Source organism: Salvia splendens, chromosome 10 (assembly GCF_004379255.2).
Source record: "Salvia splendens isolate huo1 chromosome 10, SspV2, whole genome shotgun sequence".
In the NCBI taxonomy this organism is placed as follows: Eukaryota; Viridiplantae; Streptophyta; class Magnoliopsida; order Lamiales; family Lamiaceae; genus Salvia; species Salvia splendens.
Window position 1 is genome coordinate 8,619,260 of NC_056041.1, and position 19,720 is coordinate 8,638,979.

The 19,720-nt window shown below is 36.5% G+C and overlaps 1 protein-coding gene and 1 pseudogene across 1 annotated transcript; both read right to left on the bottom strand.

Annotated features, from left to right (window-relative positions):
* Positions 1 to 2,589: 2,589 nt before the first annotated feature.
* On the bottom strand, positions 2,590 to 4,292 carry LOC121751950 (annotated as a pseudogene).
* A 13,373-nt stretch (positions 4,293 to 17,665) lies between these two features.
* LOC121751954 (cytochrome P450 71A9-like) lies at positions 17,666 to 19,376 on the bottom strand. The gene is made up of 2 exons (XM_042146789.1): positions 18,478 to 19,376; positions 17,666 to 18,399 (listed from the first exon to the last, which is right to left on the bottom strand). The coding sequence occupies exons 1-2, from the start codon at positions 18,967 to 18,969 to the stop codon at positions 17,809 to 17,811; spliced, it is 1,083 nt and encodes a 360-aa protein (XP_042002723.1). The 5' UTR covers positions 18,970 to 19,376; the 3' UTR covers positions 17,666 to 17,808.
* Positions 19,377 to 19,720: the final 344 nt, after the last annotated feature.

The window sequence follows — 19,720 nt, forward strand, 5'->3', positions numbered from 1 at the left end:
CGACACCCTAACTTACCATATGCTAATTAATAGTATTTTAGAAAGTGGGAACTTATAAATCTTGTTGAATAGGAAGGGACACGTGCCTACGACACGCGTGCAAAATCCCATCCTTTCACTATCATAAATTGGCTACCAAATAGTAAGCTTCTATCACTATTTGGAAACACAAAAGAGTTGGTTGATTTGATTACCAAACAAAACAAAGTAGTTGTTGAGTACAGACTCATCCTACATCGGGAGTCGGGTCTGAGTAAAGTTTGAAGGTGTATATAATACTTGTCCAACCTCAATCAGTTTGAGACCTTTTGGGAGTGACCCAAAAATAAATCCGTGCGGGCTTTACCGAAGCGGCCAATATCAAACGTCTGTTGCAGTCAACAATCCGAACAATAGTAAATTAGAGTGATTGAAGAGAATAGTAAACAATCGTAGTATGATGTATTTGAGAATAGAGATGGAAACAAGGGAATTCTAGGGATGCACTTTTACAATTATGGTTTACACAAAATGTAGTTATGATATCCTAGCATAATTCATACTTAATTAGAGCAAGTCACATAAGTATTGCTCATGCGGCACAAAGTTGATTAAACACTAAGGTTGTCAGATTTAGATTATTAACTCCAAACAGAACTATTAGACCTTCAATAAGCTCTCACTCTCAATTAACAGTACTTTTTTAGGGGAAATTAATTGTAGTGTTAACTAAATGCGTCTAAGATGCAAATCCTCCCTCTATAACTTTACATGCCAAGAATTCATCATAGAATGTGTCACTCAAACATGAAGCATTATCGAACAATTTAAAATAAAGTAAACATGTACAAACGGATACCAATAACAGGAATTATATAAACCAAAATATAACTTCCTCCGTCCATGAAAAATATTCTCATTTTGCCATTTTGGGATGTCCACAAAAAATAGTCCAATTTCTTAAAATGGATAGCTTCTCTCTCATATTTTTCCACTTTTTCTTCCCCTATCATACTTATCTACTTTTCTTCCTATCTGTCTTACTCTATCCACTTTTTCTCACCTTTCTTACTTTACCAATTTTTCATTAAAACTCGTATCGTCCACAAATGAGACTATTTTTTATGGACGAGGGAGTAATTACTAACACACTACTCATAGACAAATAAACTAAACTCATATTTGTAGGGAAGATATAGAAAACATAAAAAAATAAAGACAAAACCCAAGGGAAGAATCTTGTATGCTTTAATCTCCTTTTGAATTCGAGCTTCAAACTCCAAATGTGGTGGAATGATGTAGACCGATGGAGAGGAACTCTCAAATTATTTCTAAAATATATAGAATGCAACAAAGGTTCCTTTGATGACGCTTTAGGGGGTATTTAGAGTTTACATTTGATTACATGTCCAGAGGAATAATCTGCTGAACGCTTAAAATGAGCACTAGCATGAGCGCCCCCCTTCTTCAATTCTCTCTTTTTTCTATTTTTTCCATTCTATAATTTAGTCAATTCGCTTTCCCTCCTCAATTCTATACGCTACCCTTCTTTTTCTTTCTTTCTACGATTCTCTATGCCTCCCCTCTTCAATTATCTACGCCTCCCCTCGTTTTTTTTCTTCTACAATTTAATCGATTCTCTATCTTTTTTTTCCTCTTTCTGCAATTCCCTCTTCCAAATTTGTGTCTAAATTTTTCTACTCAATTCTTTTTTTTTTCAGTTATGCTACTTTCAATTGCCAATTACAGACTACTAAGAATGCCCATGACTGTCAGATTTGTTCTCAAATTTTGAATCTTCTTTTTGAAACCCCCAAATCTGAAATTGATATTCCACCATGATTTGGGTTTGGAGAGAAACACGTTGGGAAATTTCAATCTCCGTGTGTGATTTACATTTATCTGCAAATATGAGATTATTGATATATTAGAAGTGAGAAATTACAATATTAGATGTGTAGTGGAATTTGATTTTGGAAAAAAAATGTTATGGAATCTCAATCTTGAGAAATAATTGATTGAAAGAGCTTATTGAGCAGATGAAATTTTATTGGGATTAAAAAACTGGGCGTATGGTTTTTTGACTCAATATTGCTAGAGAATCAGATCTATGAAGAAATATGAAATAATTTTAGAGTAAAATGAATTTAAAATAATTTAACACTAAAAATCAAAAGAGAAAATGAAAAAAAAAACAATGAAAGAAATTGTTGCTCAGCAGAGCAATCCTCTACATCTCTATACGTATACCTTATATAGAGAAATGATATGATACATATCCTATGTGAGCTCCTTATGTGAGCATCACTCTCGTTTGAAACACATTTAGCGTTGTTCGTTTCGATTTATATATTTAGTTTGATTCTAATACATTAAAAAATGTTATTGAAATTTTTAGTTTTCCAAAATTCATAAAAATCAAAGCTTGATTAATACAATAGAGAATATAATTGTGCACACATAGATTATCCTCCTCATCAAACCTAGATAATAGAAAATAGTATTGTATGATTTTCACTCTGAATTAAAAGGAAGAGCTATTAAGAAGAAAAAAAGTATGGGTAAATAGATCTCATTATTATGATTATGTAAGTATAATCATTCAAAATATTGTCTTGAATCTTGATGGATTCATTTTGCTAGAATCCTTTATTTACATAGATGATGATAATATTTAAAAATACTGTCTCGGTGGATTCATTTAGTTAGAATCCTTTATTCATAGAGATCATTATTGTCTAAAATACTAGACTTTATATGACAACCGTGGCAACAAGACAAAGATCATTCTTCTTATGCAGTGCTGCTCCAGGCTTACACTCGAAATCAATATCCTCTTCCTTCATTCCAACCGGCAATTCCCAATTAAATTTGTATACAAGATTTGCCATCACAAGTTCCACCTCGGCCATCGTCATTCCCATACCCGGACACCCTCTCCGCCCGAATCCAAACGTTACCAACTCCGGATTCTGACCCTCCAAGAACCTCTCCGGCAAGAATTCATCCGCATTTCCCACGCGGCAGGATCTCGCCCAATAGCCCAAACATTGATATACACCATAGTTCCACCTTCTATTTCATAACCATTTACAGTACACTTGGTAGTAGTCTCTCTTGGCACTGGTAGTGGAGCTGGTGGATACAATCTGAAAGCCTCTTTTATAACTGCCCTCAAATATGGAAGTTTCTCTATGTCTTGATTATCGATCATATCTTTCTTTCCGCCCAACCGCCTTATCTCCTCTTGCAACTTCTTCATCACCAAAGGCTTTTTCATCAACCACGTCATTGTCCACACTATAGCATTTTCTACCGTGTCGCTGCCTCCCATTAAAATATCCTACGAGCAAACTCGTAATTAAGCAATTGTTTCTCAAATTATTATATCAAGATGTAATTTCAATATAAAATTCATTACCACTAGTACAGCTTTGATGTGGTTTAATGTAAGAGGAAAGGAAGAGGATCCATTTTCTTTAATCCTTAACAAACTACCGATGAAGTCACTTTCCATAGATTTTGGCCTATTCGGATTCATATGCTCTTCAATCAATTCTTGACAAAAAGAATCCAACTTGTGAAAAATCTTATCAAGCGCTGCAGCCATTCCAGAGAGCCTATCAATCCATCGAAGCGAAGGCAAGTAATCCTCCACAAAAAAGGCCGCATATATGACCAGAACTTCGCGGAAGAAGAACGTTATAAACGATCACCTCCATGTACCCCAAACACAAGTCTGACCATGATATACGTAAAAGCGACATCGTCGTCTCACTGAAATTGACGACAGTGGAAGAAGAGGCATCTCTAGAAATCTTCTCCATAATCTTTCTCACTTCATCTCTGAAAATGGGGTAAGATGATTGAACTTGCTTCGGGCTGAAGAGATGGAGGGGTGGAGGTCTTCCTCATCTCCCTCCACGTGTCGTTCTAGTCCGAAGACCCGATATCTATGCCGTTATACGACAGCCTATTCATGGCGACAAGAGAAGGTCGGCCTGAGAAAATGGCATCATATGATTTCGAGATCTCTTTCACTGCTTCTACTGAGGAAATCACAACGACGCGTCGGATTCCGAGCTTGAGGGACATGACGGGACCATATTGCTTGGAGAGGCGCTGGAAGTGAGTGTACAGAAACTGACCGTCGATCTGGAGCATATTTGCCGATGATCGGCAGCCCCGGTGGGCCGGGTGGTGTGAGTTTGTTGCCATTTTTAGGTTTTCGTGTTTGGAAGTAGAGAATAAAGATTACGGGAATAGACAATAAGAGTAAAATAAGTGACATCATTTTTCTAGAACAAGAAGTCTTTTTTTTGTTTATGATAGGTTTAACTCTTATAAATAGCATACAGATTTTTGCGAGATTGTATTATTATATTAAGATAAAGGAAGTGGGTTTTTGAGCCGCAATTATTTAAAAGCTCTGTACTAATTGTCACTATTCATTAGTTATATAGACACGCGGGAATTGGGAACTCTATTTGCATTAATTGTCACTATTCATTAGTTATATAGACACGTGGGAATTGGGAACTCTATTTGCACTAATTGTCACTATTCATTAGTTATATAGACACGCGGGAATTGAGAACTCTATTTGCATTTATCTTGATCTTAGCGGAACTCTATTTGCACTAATTGTCACTATTCATTAGTTATATAGACACGCGGGAATTGAGAACTCTATTTGCATTTATTTTGATCTTAGCTACCCCAAGCAACTTGTGTTTAATGTTATTGAAACAAATCAATTGACCATGGTTTTTTGTAGATAATTTTGTGAGACTAAGTTTCTTTTGTAAATTATAATGGCCTAACAAGTGGTTTTAGAGCCGTAATTATTTAATAGCTCTATAGTAAATATTAGGGCCGTGACAAATCGTGCGTGTTGTGTCATTATCGTGTCGACATGATAACGACACGACACGATAACAACAAACACGAACACGACCCGTTAAGAAAACTCCAAACACGAACACGAACACGACCCGCTACCCTTAGACACAAACACGACACGAACCATTTCGGGTCAACACGACACGATAACAACACATATATGACACGACACTATAATAATACGAAAATGAAAATCTATTTTCACAATCTATTTTCACGCTAATACTAAGTGCTCCATTAGAATAAACCTAATTTAAAATTTTTTTTGAAAAAATAATATTATAATATATTAATATTATTTCTTAACATGTAACACGAACACGACACCAAATTTTCGTGTCGTTATCGTGTCAACACGATAAGGACACGAACTCAATAAGCTTAGATACATACTTATTATTTTCGTGCAGGTTTATGTCGTGTTATCGTGTCGTGCCAAAAATTGTCAGCCCTAGTAAATATCATTATCATTAATTACAAAGAGGCATGGAAATTAAGCAATCTATTTCCTTTTTTCTCTTAGCTATGGCCATGAACTTGTTTTTGATATAATCGTAACAAGTTTTAGTACAAAGATCTATATATAATAGGGGTATAGGGGTAAGCTAAGAAAAAGTGGTAAGAAATTATACTAAATGAATCTATATAGAATTTACAACTTTTCACCTGCTCATAATTGCCATAATAACACTGAAGAATGTAAATTTGTAATTCGGTTTATATATGTAGGTTATGATTCCTCTCATGTATTTAATTTATAATTGTGGACTTAAATAATGATCGATAATAGTATAGACGTTTGATGCACTATTTTATTAGCACTACAAATACTAACAAGTAAATATATTATAGTCAAAAGGGAAGCACATTGTTATCAAACTTAGAGAAAACTATCATAAATTGGCTACCAAATAGTAAGCTTCTATCACTATTTGGAAACACAAAAGAGTTGGTTGATTTGATTACCAAACAAAACAAAGTAGTTGTTGAGTACAGACTCATCCTACATCGGGAGTCGGGTCTGAGTAAAGTTTGAAGGTGTATATAATACTTGTCCAACCTCAATCAGTTTGAGACCTTTTGGGAGTGACCCAAAAATAATCTGTGCGGGCTTTACCGAAGCGGCCAATATCAAACGTCTGTTGCAGTCAACAATCCGAACAATAGTAAATTAGAGTGATTGAAGAGAATAGTAAACAATCGTAGTATGATGTATTTGAGAATAAAGATGGAAACAAGGGAATTCTAGGGATGCACTTTTACAATTATGGTTTACACAAAATGTAGTTATGATATCCTAGCATAATTCATACTTAATTAGAGCAAGTCACATAAGTATTGCTCATGCGGCACAAAGTAGATTAAACACTACTAAGGTTATCAGACTTAGATTATTAACTCCAAACAGAACTATTAGACCTTCAATAAGCTCTGACTCTCAATTAACAGTACATTTTTAGGGGAATTAATTGTAGTGTTAACTAAATGCGTCTAACATGCAAATCCTCCCTCGATAACTTTACATGCCAAGAATTCATCATAGAATGTGTTACTCAAACATGAAGCATTATCGAACAATTTAAAATAAAGTAAACATGTACAAACGGATACCAATAACAGGAATTATATAAACCAAAATATTACTTCCTCCGTCCATGAAAAATAGTCTCATTTTGCCATTTTGGGATGTCCACAAAAAATAGTCCAATTTCTTAAATGGATAGTCGTTTTTCTTCCTATCTCTCTACTTTATCCACTTTTTCTCACATTTCTTACTTACCAATTTTCATTAAAACTCGTGTCGTCGTCCACAAATGAGACTATTTTTTATGGACGAGGGAGTAATTCCTAACACTAATAAACTAAACTCATATTTGTAGGGAAGATATAAAAACATAAAAACAATAAAGACAAACCCAAGGAAGAATCTTGTATGCTTTAATCTCCTTTCGAATTCAAGTTTCAAACTCCAAATGTGGTGGAATGATGTAGACCGTGTTAGGATTGTCGACTGCAACATTAGTTTGATATTGTCCGCTTTGGGTCAAGCCCGCACGGTTTAGGGGGGTATTTATAGGTCTTCAAATCGTGCCCTTCATATAGTATATCTTCTATCCCAACAAGGTAAGTTTTTGAGAGAAAATATGTTAAATTATGCACCATCCGATCTCAGGAAAGGTTACACAGTGGCCCGCCGCTACCAGTTATATAGACACGTGGGAATTGGGAACTCTTTGCATTTATTTTGATCTTTGCTACCCAGCAACTTGTGTTAATTTTTGAACAACCAATTGTTAACGGAGCAATGACAGCTCGGGCTAGGGAGACGTTTACCGAAGGGCTGGCCGGACGAGGAACCGTGGATACAAGGGACGACATAATCCCGAATACCGGAACGGATCACTCGCGAGGGACGATCATGCGGAGACAGAGACGTCTACCGCGCCGCTTTGCTACTACCGCCAAGCTTGATGCGGCTTCACCATTCAGATATAGAGATTAGTTAGTTTTATTATTATCTTTATTCGTACTCAATAAGCTTAGATACATACTTATTATTTTCGTGCAGGTTTATGTCGTGTTATCGTGTCGTGCCAAAAATTGTCAGCCCTAGTAAATATCATTATCATTAATTACAAAGAGGCATGGAAATTAAGCAATCTATTTCCTTTTTTCTCTTAGCTATGGCCATGAACTTGTTTTTGATATTAATCGTAACAAGTTTTAGTACAAAGATCTATATATAATAGGGGTATAGGGGTAAGCTAAGAAAAAGTGGTAAGAAATTATACTAAATGAATCTATATAGAATTTACAACTTTTCACCTGCTCATAATTGCCATAATAACACTGAAGAATGTAAATTTGTTAATTCGGTTATATATGTAGGTTATGATTCCTCTCATGTATTTAATTTATAATTGTGGACTTAAATAATGATCGATAATAGTATAGACGTTTGATGCACACTATTTTATTAGCACTACAAATACTAACAAGTAAATATATTATAGTCAAAAGGGAAGCACATTGTTATCAAACTTAGAGAAAACTATCTGATAGGCTAGTTTTCGTCACTCGGATTTGATCACTTTTCGTACTTATTAGTTGAGTATTTGCATGAGAAGATGCTATTTGGCTTGGCAGGGAATGGATCATTAAGTTCGGAAGCTACTTAATGAAGGCACAAAGAGGAAAACATGCAAGAAATAGGGCAACAAAAAAAGACAAAGAATGGAAGAAAGTGAAGGAAGAAGGCAAAGAAGACCCAAACTGCCCAAGCTGTAGAACTGGCCAGTTTGAACCTGACGGGAAAATGACTAAAGCCACTTCCACACACTTATCAAGGATATGTCCCACTTGCTACACACGCCCATATCAGCCCTTGGGGAGCAAAAAAGAAGGGGAAATATCTTTTATTGGATATATGTATTAAAAGTACTTAACTTGCCAACAACACTTAACCACTTGACCACAAAGCTTTACTTTAGTTTAGTTTTATTTTCTCTCTCTAGGAATATTTCTCTCTTCCTAAGAAGAGAGATTTCAACTTCAAGGCTGCCAAGATCTTTGTTCACCATGGGTTGAAGTAGTAGTAATTTAGTTGTAGTGTTTATTTTCTCTAGTTGCTTGTTCTTAACTTTGTAGTTCTTTTGCATAAATCTCACTCTTAGTTATTGTTGTTGTTCTGTTTTAAAAGCTCATTTCAAGTAGTAATTTCTCAAAGTGTTTGTGTTTAATGTGCTTTAAGTTTAGCTCTTGTTTGAATTTCGGTTTTAGCTTGTTGTTTAGTTCTAGTGTTGGTTATGTTCTTGTTTAGTTAAAACTTCTTTCAAGCTTTGAAAATCAGTTTCTCAAGCATTTTCTTTTCACCATGTTAAGTGTTCTTGAAGCTTCTTTCATCATGTTTAAGTGCTTTAGTTTTCAGCTTTTCATTTGATGTTTTCAATGCATGTTTAGGTAGTTTAATTGATGATTTGGTGTTTCTCTTGCTTGGTTAGTTATGTAGCAGCCAAGTAGTCTCTTCTCTCACTTCCTTTATGTGCTTTTAGTGTAGGATTAGTAGTTAAAATTAGCTTTTAAAAAGTCAAGTGAAAGAACCTTTAGTTGTAGGCTTTTATCCATTGGTTTTACACCTTGGGTAATAGGGTTTAGGAGACAACAAGTACATGTTTCCTTTTCACTTTTGGCAGCCATTTAGCTTAGTTAATTTCTGCACTCCACCTTTGACATGTGATTTAGTTTAGCTTTTAGGAGTTAATTAGTTTAGCCACTTTTTAGGTCACAATCCTAGTTTCTAGCTTCCATTAGGTGATAACACTTACTTTATTTCCTTAGCCTTTTTTAACTTAGTTTCTTTTGCTTTCTAATTTAGGAATGTCCATGCTTGTTGCTGTTTTGTTTTTTATTTTCATCAAGTGCAAAAAATTTCTTGCTACTGCTCTATTTTCCTGCCAAACTGTCCAGTTTATCAATTGCCCAGTCTGCGTTCCAGTTTAAATGCTTTCTTTACTTGCATGTTATTTTCACTTTTAGTTCCCAATCTTTGCTTAAGTTTTATTTACATTTCGTAGTTTAGTTCCCACCCCCAATTTAGAGCGTGGCGGCATCGCCAAAACCTTTCTAAGTGTGGAAATACATAATGGATGCTACCGTTCCTCGTGGGTTCGACTCCCTAACTTTTCATATGCTAATTAATAGTATTTTGGAAAGTGGGAACTTATAAATCTTGTTGAATAGGAAGGGACACGTGCCTACGACACGCGTGCAAAATCCCGTCCTTTCAAATGGCGCCGTTGCCGGGGACACGGTTTTGTTGTCTTGTTATGTATTCCTACACTTATTGTATATAGTTTTTGACTTATTTTTTGTTATTGTTTTTCTTTTTTCTCTTTATTTATTTTTAGTTTATGAGCAAGTCCTCTTCTCCAAGGCTGCGCTTCGTTATTGAGATCGAGAAGACGACGAAGAGGCTGCGCAAGGAAGCACGTTTGAGAAAACAACTGAAGCTAGTCTCTTTTTGGCCTGGGCAGTCCATTTACTTGCCCAGTTCACCAGACTGTCCAGTTTGAAGAGTCATAAGGTAGGAGTGAACTGAAGAGGAAACCAATTCAAGCGGGCAATGACAAGAGCGGTGCGCCATTAAAGGGAAATCATGGATCATTTCACAGATCCTTACGACTATGGATGGGTGATTACTCCTATTTTGAATGGACCATCCGAACCAACAATATCAAGGCCCACCACCACAAGGACACCACCAAGCTTTCCAAGGGTCAGACGAAAATCATGTTTATTGGCCTCCCGATCAAGAGGAATTCCCTCCGTGTTTCCAGCCACAAGAATTCGGCCAATTTCAATCAAATCATTCGTCAATTGCCGCCCATGTGCTTAGAAGATATGATGGAGGATCTAATCACTTCCCAACAACTCATGCAAAACAATTTGCAAGCCAATTACAATGTGGTGCATGAGATGCATGACGAACAATATGAGCAAATGATTAGTCTTGATCATCTTGCACGCCAAATGACACAATTGGCGACTTGCATCAATGATATGCGTGGGAATGGTGGAGGAATTCCGGCTCAAGTGCAACCACCAGAGAGGAGAATCTTGGTCAGATTACCCTTAGGTCCGGAGGAAAGAGTTGAAAGCTTCATTCGACAATAACTCAAACAACGGACAGGGGGAAACATTGGATCATTGGCCTAGACTGCCCAGTGCAACCACAAGCCCAAGTCAGGTGATTGCTTGGTTTGAAGATGAAGAGGATAGCGATGAAGAGATTGAAGAGAATGTCATCATCAACCTGATGGGCCTACACCCATACCTTTGAGACCAGAAGAGGTGGCCATCATGAAGGGGTGCAACAAATTGGAGCATGCAAAGTCTGCCAGCAAGCTGCCCAATCTAGGCGAACTGCCCAGTCTGAGGGCAGAGGAGAAATTGGTGCCATCGGAAGTCCAACTACTAAAATTGGAGTTGAAGCCACACGGACAACCTCAAGTATGTCTACTTAGGAGAAAATGACACTCTTCCAATCATCATTAATAGTGATATGGAAGATGGCCAAGGTGAAAAGTTGATCAAAGAGTTGAAAGGTCCCGACTTTCTTGATGCCGAGTTTTTGCAAGATATGTATCCATTGCCCTCCATTGAAGAAAAACGTTGAGCTCAAAGAATTTAGTGAATGCAAGTTGTTCAATACTCAAGGGCTTGGTGATGAGGAGATAGAGGCTGAAATAATGACTTGGTGCAAAATGAGGGATCACACAAACCCACCCGAGAGATGTAAACTCTTCGATCCTAAGGAACTGCCTAGTCAGAATGAACTGCCCAGTCCAAGAGTGGAAGAAGAGTTGCTAACGTTGGAGATGCATCCACCTAAATTGGAGCCAAACGTATTTCCTTCCAAACTCACATATTTGGATGAAAATGAAACCATTACCACGATCAGTAGCCTAGACAAGAGTCGAGAAGGCAAGACAATCAAAGCTTTGAAGAGGTATAAGGAGGTGATCGGTTGGACTTTCGGCCGACGACATCGTGAGTATAATCCCCGATGTTTGCATGTTTTACATGAGTTCAGAGAAGGGTTCCAAACTCTACAGGGATCCTAAAAGGAAGTTGAATGCTTCTACTTGGAAGGATTGGAAAGCAAGATTTGATGACGATTTTTTGGAAGAACACATGTATCCTGCCCAGTTTGTTGAACAGGGCAGTCTGAATGCCCTAGTGGATAAAGTGGCCAAAACTGGAGGAGCCGTGAAGCCGACACATGAGCTTGGAATCGAAACCCAAGGAGGCAGTTGCGACACCTCCACCACCACCTGCCACATCAGCCCATACCCCCCGCTTTGTGCGGGGGAGGTGATTTCTATCCAACCCTCTCTTTTAGTTGTTGTATATATGTGTGATGTATGTGTTTGCTTTGCAATTTTTGTAATTGTGGCCTTGCCGGCCTTTGTGAATGTTTTGTGTTATTAGTAATCTCTCTCTAAACACTTGGTCTACTTGCTCTAGAGCAAGCAATGCCCAAGTGTGAGGAGGTGGGATTCTTGTGTGTTGTTCTTGGTTTTCTAAGTTTTATTGTGATGTGTTTCCTTTCCAACATTTTAACCAAACTTGCTTGAGGGCAAGCAAGGTCTAAGTGTGAGGAGGGGGTTTGTTTTGTTGTTCGGCTCGTGTTAGTGTTGTTTTGTTTTTGTAAAGAGTTGTGTTTTATCTTTTTTCCAAGCCTTGATGCATGATTTGGTAATGATCCCCCTATTGAATCGTAGCAAAAAAAATCATGACTTGCTTTGTTTTGAAAAATCTATTCAAGAACTTGTGGTTTTGATTGAATGAAGTTGAGTACGATGGAAATGTGAAGCACTATCACTTGCATAAAAACCCATAAATGGTAAGGTTCAAAGCCTCAAAGTAGAACACTTTCTACTTGTTTTCGAGCGTGGAATGACATTGCATTGCATGATAGTTGATATCGCTTGGTCACTATGGCATAGATAGAGGGCACTAGGAAAAGCCAATTTGAGCCTTATTCTTTGTGATTACATCAACCAAAAATAGCTATCCCTAGTTGCCACTTTGAAACCTTGAGCCTACATTTCATTTTAAGTTAGAAAATGGTTTCCCTCTTGTGGCAAAATAAATGTGCTTAGTTGCTCCTACATGATCACCACATTTTGGTAAAGAGATGTTGATTGTAAAAATTCAAAAAAAATCTACCCGCCTCCCACCAAGAAAAAAAAAAGAAAAAGATGCAGTGGCTACCAAAAAAAGAAGAAAAAGGAAAAAAAAGAGAAGGAAAAAAAAAAAAAAAGAACAGAAAACAGAAAAAGAAGGAAAAAGATGAAGGAAGCCAAAACAAAGATAAAATGACAAGGAATGTGTGGGAAGGTAGATGTTGATCGAAGAAGAAAAAGAAAAAAGAAGAAAAAAGAAGAAGAAGAAGAAGAAAGTGAAGTGCATCTCTAGTTTTGGTTTGATTGTAGGTGATTGTGTTTTGGTGTTTCTAAGTATCCCTTTGGAGAAAAAGCACATGTTTTTTGTTGTACTACACTCACTAGCTTAGGACCCCTAGGATCTAACCGACAATATTTAAATGGTCCCAAGCCCCATTACATCCCGTGCAAGACCCTCTTGAGCTACATGTGATAAAGTGATATCTCCTTGATTGCATTTTCGTCATTATTATTGAGAGAATTGTCCTTACATTTTGAGAGGGTCAGGGAGTGAATCTTTGCTTGTGATATGTGCTTAATTATCTTGATGAGACCGACGGTTGGAACCACATTGTTCGATGAAGAAAATTATGTTTCAAAAATTGTGTTGTAGAAATCTGTTTTGAGCTTGGCTCTTGGGGGTATCATTACGCTTTTCATACAACTTGCTTGGTTTGTCTTTCGTGTGTTTCTTGATTAGTTGTGTGTTTTTTACTTGTAAATGTGTTTGTGTCTTGTGTTTGTTTAATTTAGTGTGTGTGTGTAGAAAGTAGAGTGGAGTGACTTAAACTAGCAATTGAGTGAAAAGTCCAACCACATACTTGGGACAAGTATGATCCAAGTGTGAGGAGGTTTGATAGGCTAGTTTTCGTCACTCGGATTTGATCACTTTTCGTACTTATTAGTTGAGTATTTGCATGAGAAGATGCTATTTTGGCAGGGAATGGATCATTAAGTTCGGAAGCTACTTAATGAAGGCACAAAGAGGAAAACATGCAAGAAATAGGGCAAAAAGACAAAGAATGGAAGAAAGTGAAGGAAGAAGGCAAAGAAGACCCAAACTGCCCAAGCTGTAGAACTGGCCAGTTTGAACCTGACGGGAAAATGACTAAAGCCACTTCCACACACTTATCAAGGATATGTCCCACTTGCTACACACGCCCATATCAGCCCTTGGGGAGCAAAAAAGAAGGGGAAATATCTTTTATTGGATATATGTATTAAAAGTACTTAACTTGCCAACAACACTTAACCACTTGACCACATAGCTTTACTTTAGTTTAGTTTTATTTTCTCTCTCTAGGAATATTTCTCTCTTCCTTAAGAAGAGAGATTTCAACTTCAAGGCTGCCAAGATCTTTGTTCACCATGGGTTGAAGTAGTAGTAATTTAGTTGTAGTGTTTATTTTCTCTAGTTGCTTGTTCTTAACTTTGTAGTTCTTTTGCATAAATCTCACTCTTAGTTATTGTTGTTGTTCTTGTTTTAAAAGCTCATTTCAAGTAGTAATTTCTCTAAGTGTTTGTGTTTAATGTGCTTTAAGTTTAGCTCTTGTTTGAATTTCGGTTTTAGCTTGTTGTTTAGTTCTAGTGTTGGTTATGTTCTTGTTTAGTTAAAACTTCTTTCAAGCTTTGAAAATCAGTTTCTCAAGCATTTTCTTTTCACCATGTTTAAGTGTTCTTGAAGCTTCTTTCATCATGTTTAAGTGCTTTAGTTTTCAGCTTTTCATTTGATGTTTTCAATGCATGTTTAGGTAGTTTAATTGATGATTTGGTGTTTCTCTTGCTTGGTTAGTTATGTAGCAGCCAAGTAGTCTCTTCTCTCACTTCCTTTATGTGCTTTTAGTGTAGGATTAGTAGTTAAAATTAGCTTTTAAAAAGTCAAGTGAAAGAACCTTTAGTTGTAGGCTTTTATCCATTGGTTTTACACCTTGGGTAATAGGGTTTAGGAGACAACTAGTACATGTTTTCTTTTCACTTTTGGCAGCCATTTAGCTTAGTTAATTTCTGCACTCCACCTTCCACTGACATGTGATTTAGTTTAGCTTTTAGGAGTTAATTAGTTTAGCCACTTTTTAAGGTCACAATCCTAGTTTCTAGCTTCCATTAGGTGATAACACTTACTTTATTTCCTTAGCCTTTTAACTTAGTTTCTTTTGCTTTCTAAATTTAGGAATGTCCATGCTTGTTGCTGTTTTGTTTTTATTTTCATCAAGTGCAAAAAATTTCTTGCTACTGCTCTATTTTCCTGCCAAACTGTCCAGTTTATCAACTTGCCCAGTCTGCGTTCCAGTTTAAATGCTTTCTTTTACTTGCATGTTATTTTCACTTTTAGTTCCCAATCTTTGCTTAAGTTTTATTTACATTTCGTAGTTTAGTTCCCACCCCCAATTTAGAGCGTGGCGGCATCGCCAAAACCTTTCTAAGTGTGGAAATACATAATGGATGCTACCGTTCCTCGTGGGTTCGACACCCTAACTTACCATATGCTAATTAATAGTATTTTAGAAAGTGGGAACTTATAAATCTTGTTGAATAGGAAGGGACACGTGCCTACGACACGCGTGCAAAATCCCATCCTTTCACTATCATAAATTGGCTACCAAATAGTAAGCTTCTATCACTATTTGGAAACACAAAAGAGTTGGTTGATTTGATTACCAAACAAAACAAAGTAGTTGTTGAGTACAGACTCATCCTACATCGGGAGTCGGGTCTGAGTAAAGTTTGAAGGTGTATATAATACTTGTCCAACCTCAATCAGTTTGAGACCTTTTGGGAGTGACCCAAAAATAATCCGTGCGGGCTTTACCGAAGCGGCCAATATCAAACGTCTGTTGCAGTCAACAATCCGAACAATAGTAAATTAGAGTGATTGAAGAGAATAGTAAACAATCGTAGTATGATGTATTTGAGAATAGAGATGGAAACAAGGGAATTCTAGGGATGCACTTTTACAATTATGGTTTACACAAAATGTAGTTATGATATCCTAGCATAATTCATACTTAATTAGAGCAAGTCACATAAGTATTGCTCATGCGGCACAAAGTTGATTAAACACTAAGGTTGTCAGATTTAGATTATTAACTCCAAACAGAACTATTAGACCTTCAATAAGCTCTCACTCTCAATTAACAGTACTTTTTTAGGGGAAATTAATTGTAGTGTTAACTAAATGCGTCTAAGATGCAAATCCTCCCTCTATAACTTTACATGCCAAGAATTCATCATAGAATGTGTCACTCAAACATGAAGCATTATCGAACAATTTAAAATAAAGTAAACATGTACAAACGGATACCAATAACAGGAATTATATAAACCAAAATATAACTTCCTCCGTCCATGAAAAATATTCTCATTTTGCCATTTTGGGATGTCCACAAAAAATAGTCCAATTTCTTAAAATGGATAGCTTCTCTCTCATATTTTTCCACTTTTTCTTCCCCCTATCATACTTATCTACTTTTCTTCCTATCTGTCTTACTCTATCCACTTTTTCTCACCTTTCTTACTTTACCAATTTTTCATTAAAACTCGTATCGTCCACAAATGAGACTATTTTTTATGGACGAGGGAGTAATTACTAACACACTACTCATAGACAAATAAACTAAACTCATATTTGTAGGGAAGATATAGAAAACATAAAAAAATAAAGACAAAACCCAAGGGAAGAATCTTGTATGCTTTAATCTCCTTTTGAATTCGAGCTTCAAACTCCAAATGTGGTGGAATGATGTAGACCGATGGAGAGGAACTCTCAAATTATTTCTAAAATATATAGAATGCAACAAAAGGTTCCTTTGATGACGCTTTAGGGGGTATTTAGAGTTTACATTTGATTACATGTCCAGAGGAATAATCTGCTGAACGCTTAAAATGAGCACTAGCATGAGCGCCCCCCTTCTTCAATTCTCTCTTTTTTCTATTTTTTCCATTCTATAATTTAGTCAATTCGCTTTCCCTCCTCAATTCTATACGCTACCCTTCTTTTTTCTTTCTTTCTACGATTCTCTATGCCTCCCCTCTTCAATTATCTACGCCTCCCCTCGTTTTTTTTCTTCTACAATTTAATCGATTCTCTATCTTTTTTTTCCTCTTTCTGCAATTCCCTCTTCCAAATTTGTGTCTAAATTTTTCTACTCAATTCTTTTTTTTTTCAGTTATGCTACTTTCAATTGCCAATTACAGACTACTAAGAATGCCCATGACTGTCAGATTTGTTCTCAAATTTTGAATCTTCTTTTTTGAAACCCCCAAATCTGAAATTGATATTCCACCATGATTTGGGTTTGGAGAGAAACACGTTGGGAAATTTCAATCTCCGTGTGTGATTTACATTTATCTGCAAATATGAGATTATTGATATATTAGAAGTGAGAAATTACAATATTAGATGTGTAGTGGAATTTGATTTTGGAAAAAAAATGTTATGGAATCTCAATCTTGAGAAATAATTGATTGAAAGAGCTTATTGAGCAGATGAAATTTTATTGGGATTAAAAAACTGGGCGTATGGTTTTTTGACTCAATATTGCTAGAGAATCAGATCTATGAAGAAATATGAAATAATTTTAGAGTAAAATGAATTTAAAATAATTTAACACTAAAAAATCAAAAGAGAAAATGAAAAAAAAAACAATGAAAGAAATTGTTGCTCAGCAGAGCAATCCTCTACATCTCTATACGTATACCTTATATAGAGAAATGATATGATACATATCCTATGTGAGCTCCTTATGTGAGCATCACTCTCGTTTGAAACACATTTAGCGTTGTTCGTTTCGATTTATATATTTAGTTTGATTCTAATACATTAAAAAATGTTATTGAAATTTTTAGTTTTCCAAAATTCATAAAAATCAAAGCTTGATTAATACAATAGAGAATATAATTGTGCACACATAGATTATCCTCCTCATCAAACCTAGATAATAGAAAATAGTATTGTATGATTTTCACTCTGAATTAAAAGGAAGAGCTATTAAGAAGAAAAAAAGTATGGGTAAATAGATCTCATTATTATGATTATGTAAGTATAATCATTCAAAATATTGTCTTGAATCTTGATGGATTCATTTTGCTAGAATCCTTTATTTACATAGATGATGATAATATTTAAAAATACTGTCTCGGTGGATTCATTTAGTTAGAATCCTTTATTCATAGAGATCATTATTGTCTAAAATACTAGACTTTATATGACAACCGTGGCAACAAGACAAAGATCATTCTTCTTATGCAGTGCTGCTCCAGGCTTACACTCGAAATCAATATCCTCTTCCTTCATTCCAACCGGCAATTCCCAATTAAATTTGTATACAAGATTTGCCATCACAAGTTCCACCTCGGCCATCGTCATTCCCATACCCGGACACCCTCTCCGCCCGAATCCAAACGTTACCAACTCCGGATTCTGACCCTCCAAGAACCTCTCCGGCAAGAATTCATCCGCATTTTCCCACGCGGCAGGATCTCGCCCAATAGCCCAAACATTGATATACACCATAGTTCCACCTTCTATTTCATAACCATTTACAGTACACTTGGTAGTAGTCTCTCTTGGCACTGGTAGTGGAGCTGGTGGATACAATCTGAAAGCCTCTTTTATAACTGCCCTCAAATATGGAAGTTTCTCTATGTCTTGATTATCGATCATATCTTTCTTTCCGCCCAACCGCCTTATCTCCTCTTGCAACTTCTTCATCACCAAAGGCTTTTTCATCAACCACGTCATTGTCCACACTATAGCATTTTCTACCGTGTCGCTGCCTCCCATTAAAATATCCTACGAGCAAACTCGTAATTAAGCAATTGTTTCTCAAATTATTATATCAAGATGTAATTTCAATATAAAATTCATTACCACTAGTACAGCTTTGATGTGGTTTAATGTAAGAGGAAAGGAAGAGGATCCATTTTCTTTAATCCTTAACAAACTACCGATGAAGTCACTTTCCATAGATTTTGGCCTATTCGGATTCATATGCTCTTCAATCAATTCTTGACAAAAAGAATCCAACTTGTGAAAAATCTTATCAAGCGCTGCAGCCATTCCAGAGAGCCTATCAATCCATCGAAGCGAAGGCAAGTAATCCTCCACAAAAAAGGCCGCATATATGACCAGAACTTCGCGGAGAAGAACGTTTAAACGATCACCTCCATGTACCCCAAACACAAGTCTGACCATGATATTACGTAAAAGCGACATCGTCGTCTCACTGAAATTGACGACAGTGGAAGAAGAGGCATCTCTAGAAATCTTCTCCATAATCTTTCTCACTTCATCTCTGAAAATGGGGTAAGATGATTGAACTTGCTTCGGGCTGAAGAGATGGAGGGTGGAGGTCTTCCTCATCTCCCTCCACGTGTCGTTCTAGTCCGAAGACCCGATATCTATGCCGTTATACGACAGCCTATTCATGGCGACAAGAGAAGGTCGGCCTGAGAAAATGGCATCATATGATTTCGAGATCTCTTTCACTGCTTCTACTGAGGAAATCACAACGACGCGTCGGATTCCGAGCTTGAGGGACATGACGGGACCATATTGCTTGGAGAGGCGCTGGAAGTGAGTGTACAGAAACTGACCGTCGATCTGGAGCATATTGCCGATGATCGGCAGCCCCGGTGGGCCGGGTGGTGTGAGTTTGTTGCCATTTTTAGGTTTTCGTGTTTGGAAGTAGAGAATAAAGATTACGGGAATAGACAATAAGAGTAAAATAAGTGACATCATTTTTCTAGAACAAGAAGTCTTTTTTTTTGTTTATGATAGGTTTAACTCTTATAAATAGCATACAGATTTTTGCGAGATTGTATTATTATATTAAGATAAAGGAAGTGGGTTTTTGAGCCGCAATTATTTAAAAGCTCTGTACTAATTGTCACTATTCATTAGTTATATAGACACGCGGGAATTGGGAACTCTATTTGCATTAATTGTCACTATTCATTAGTTATATAGACACGTGGGAATTGGGAACTCTATTTGCACTAATTGTCACTATTCATTAGTTATATAGACACGCGGGAATTGAGAACTCTATTTGCATTTATCTTGATCTTAGCGGAACTCTATTTGCACTAATTGTCACTATTCATTAGTTATA

Bases quoted from the DNA above. Each gene is read 5' to 3' on its own strand.
- LOC121751954 (XM_042146789.1), bottom strand. From the start codon at position 18,969: ATGAGGAAGACCTCCACCCTCCATCTCTTCAGCCCGAAGCAAGTTCAA. The intron at 18,400-18,477 runs GTAATGAATTTT...GTTTGCTCGTAG, and splicing joins ACATCAAAGCTGTACTAGTG to GATATTTTAATGGGAGGCAG.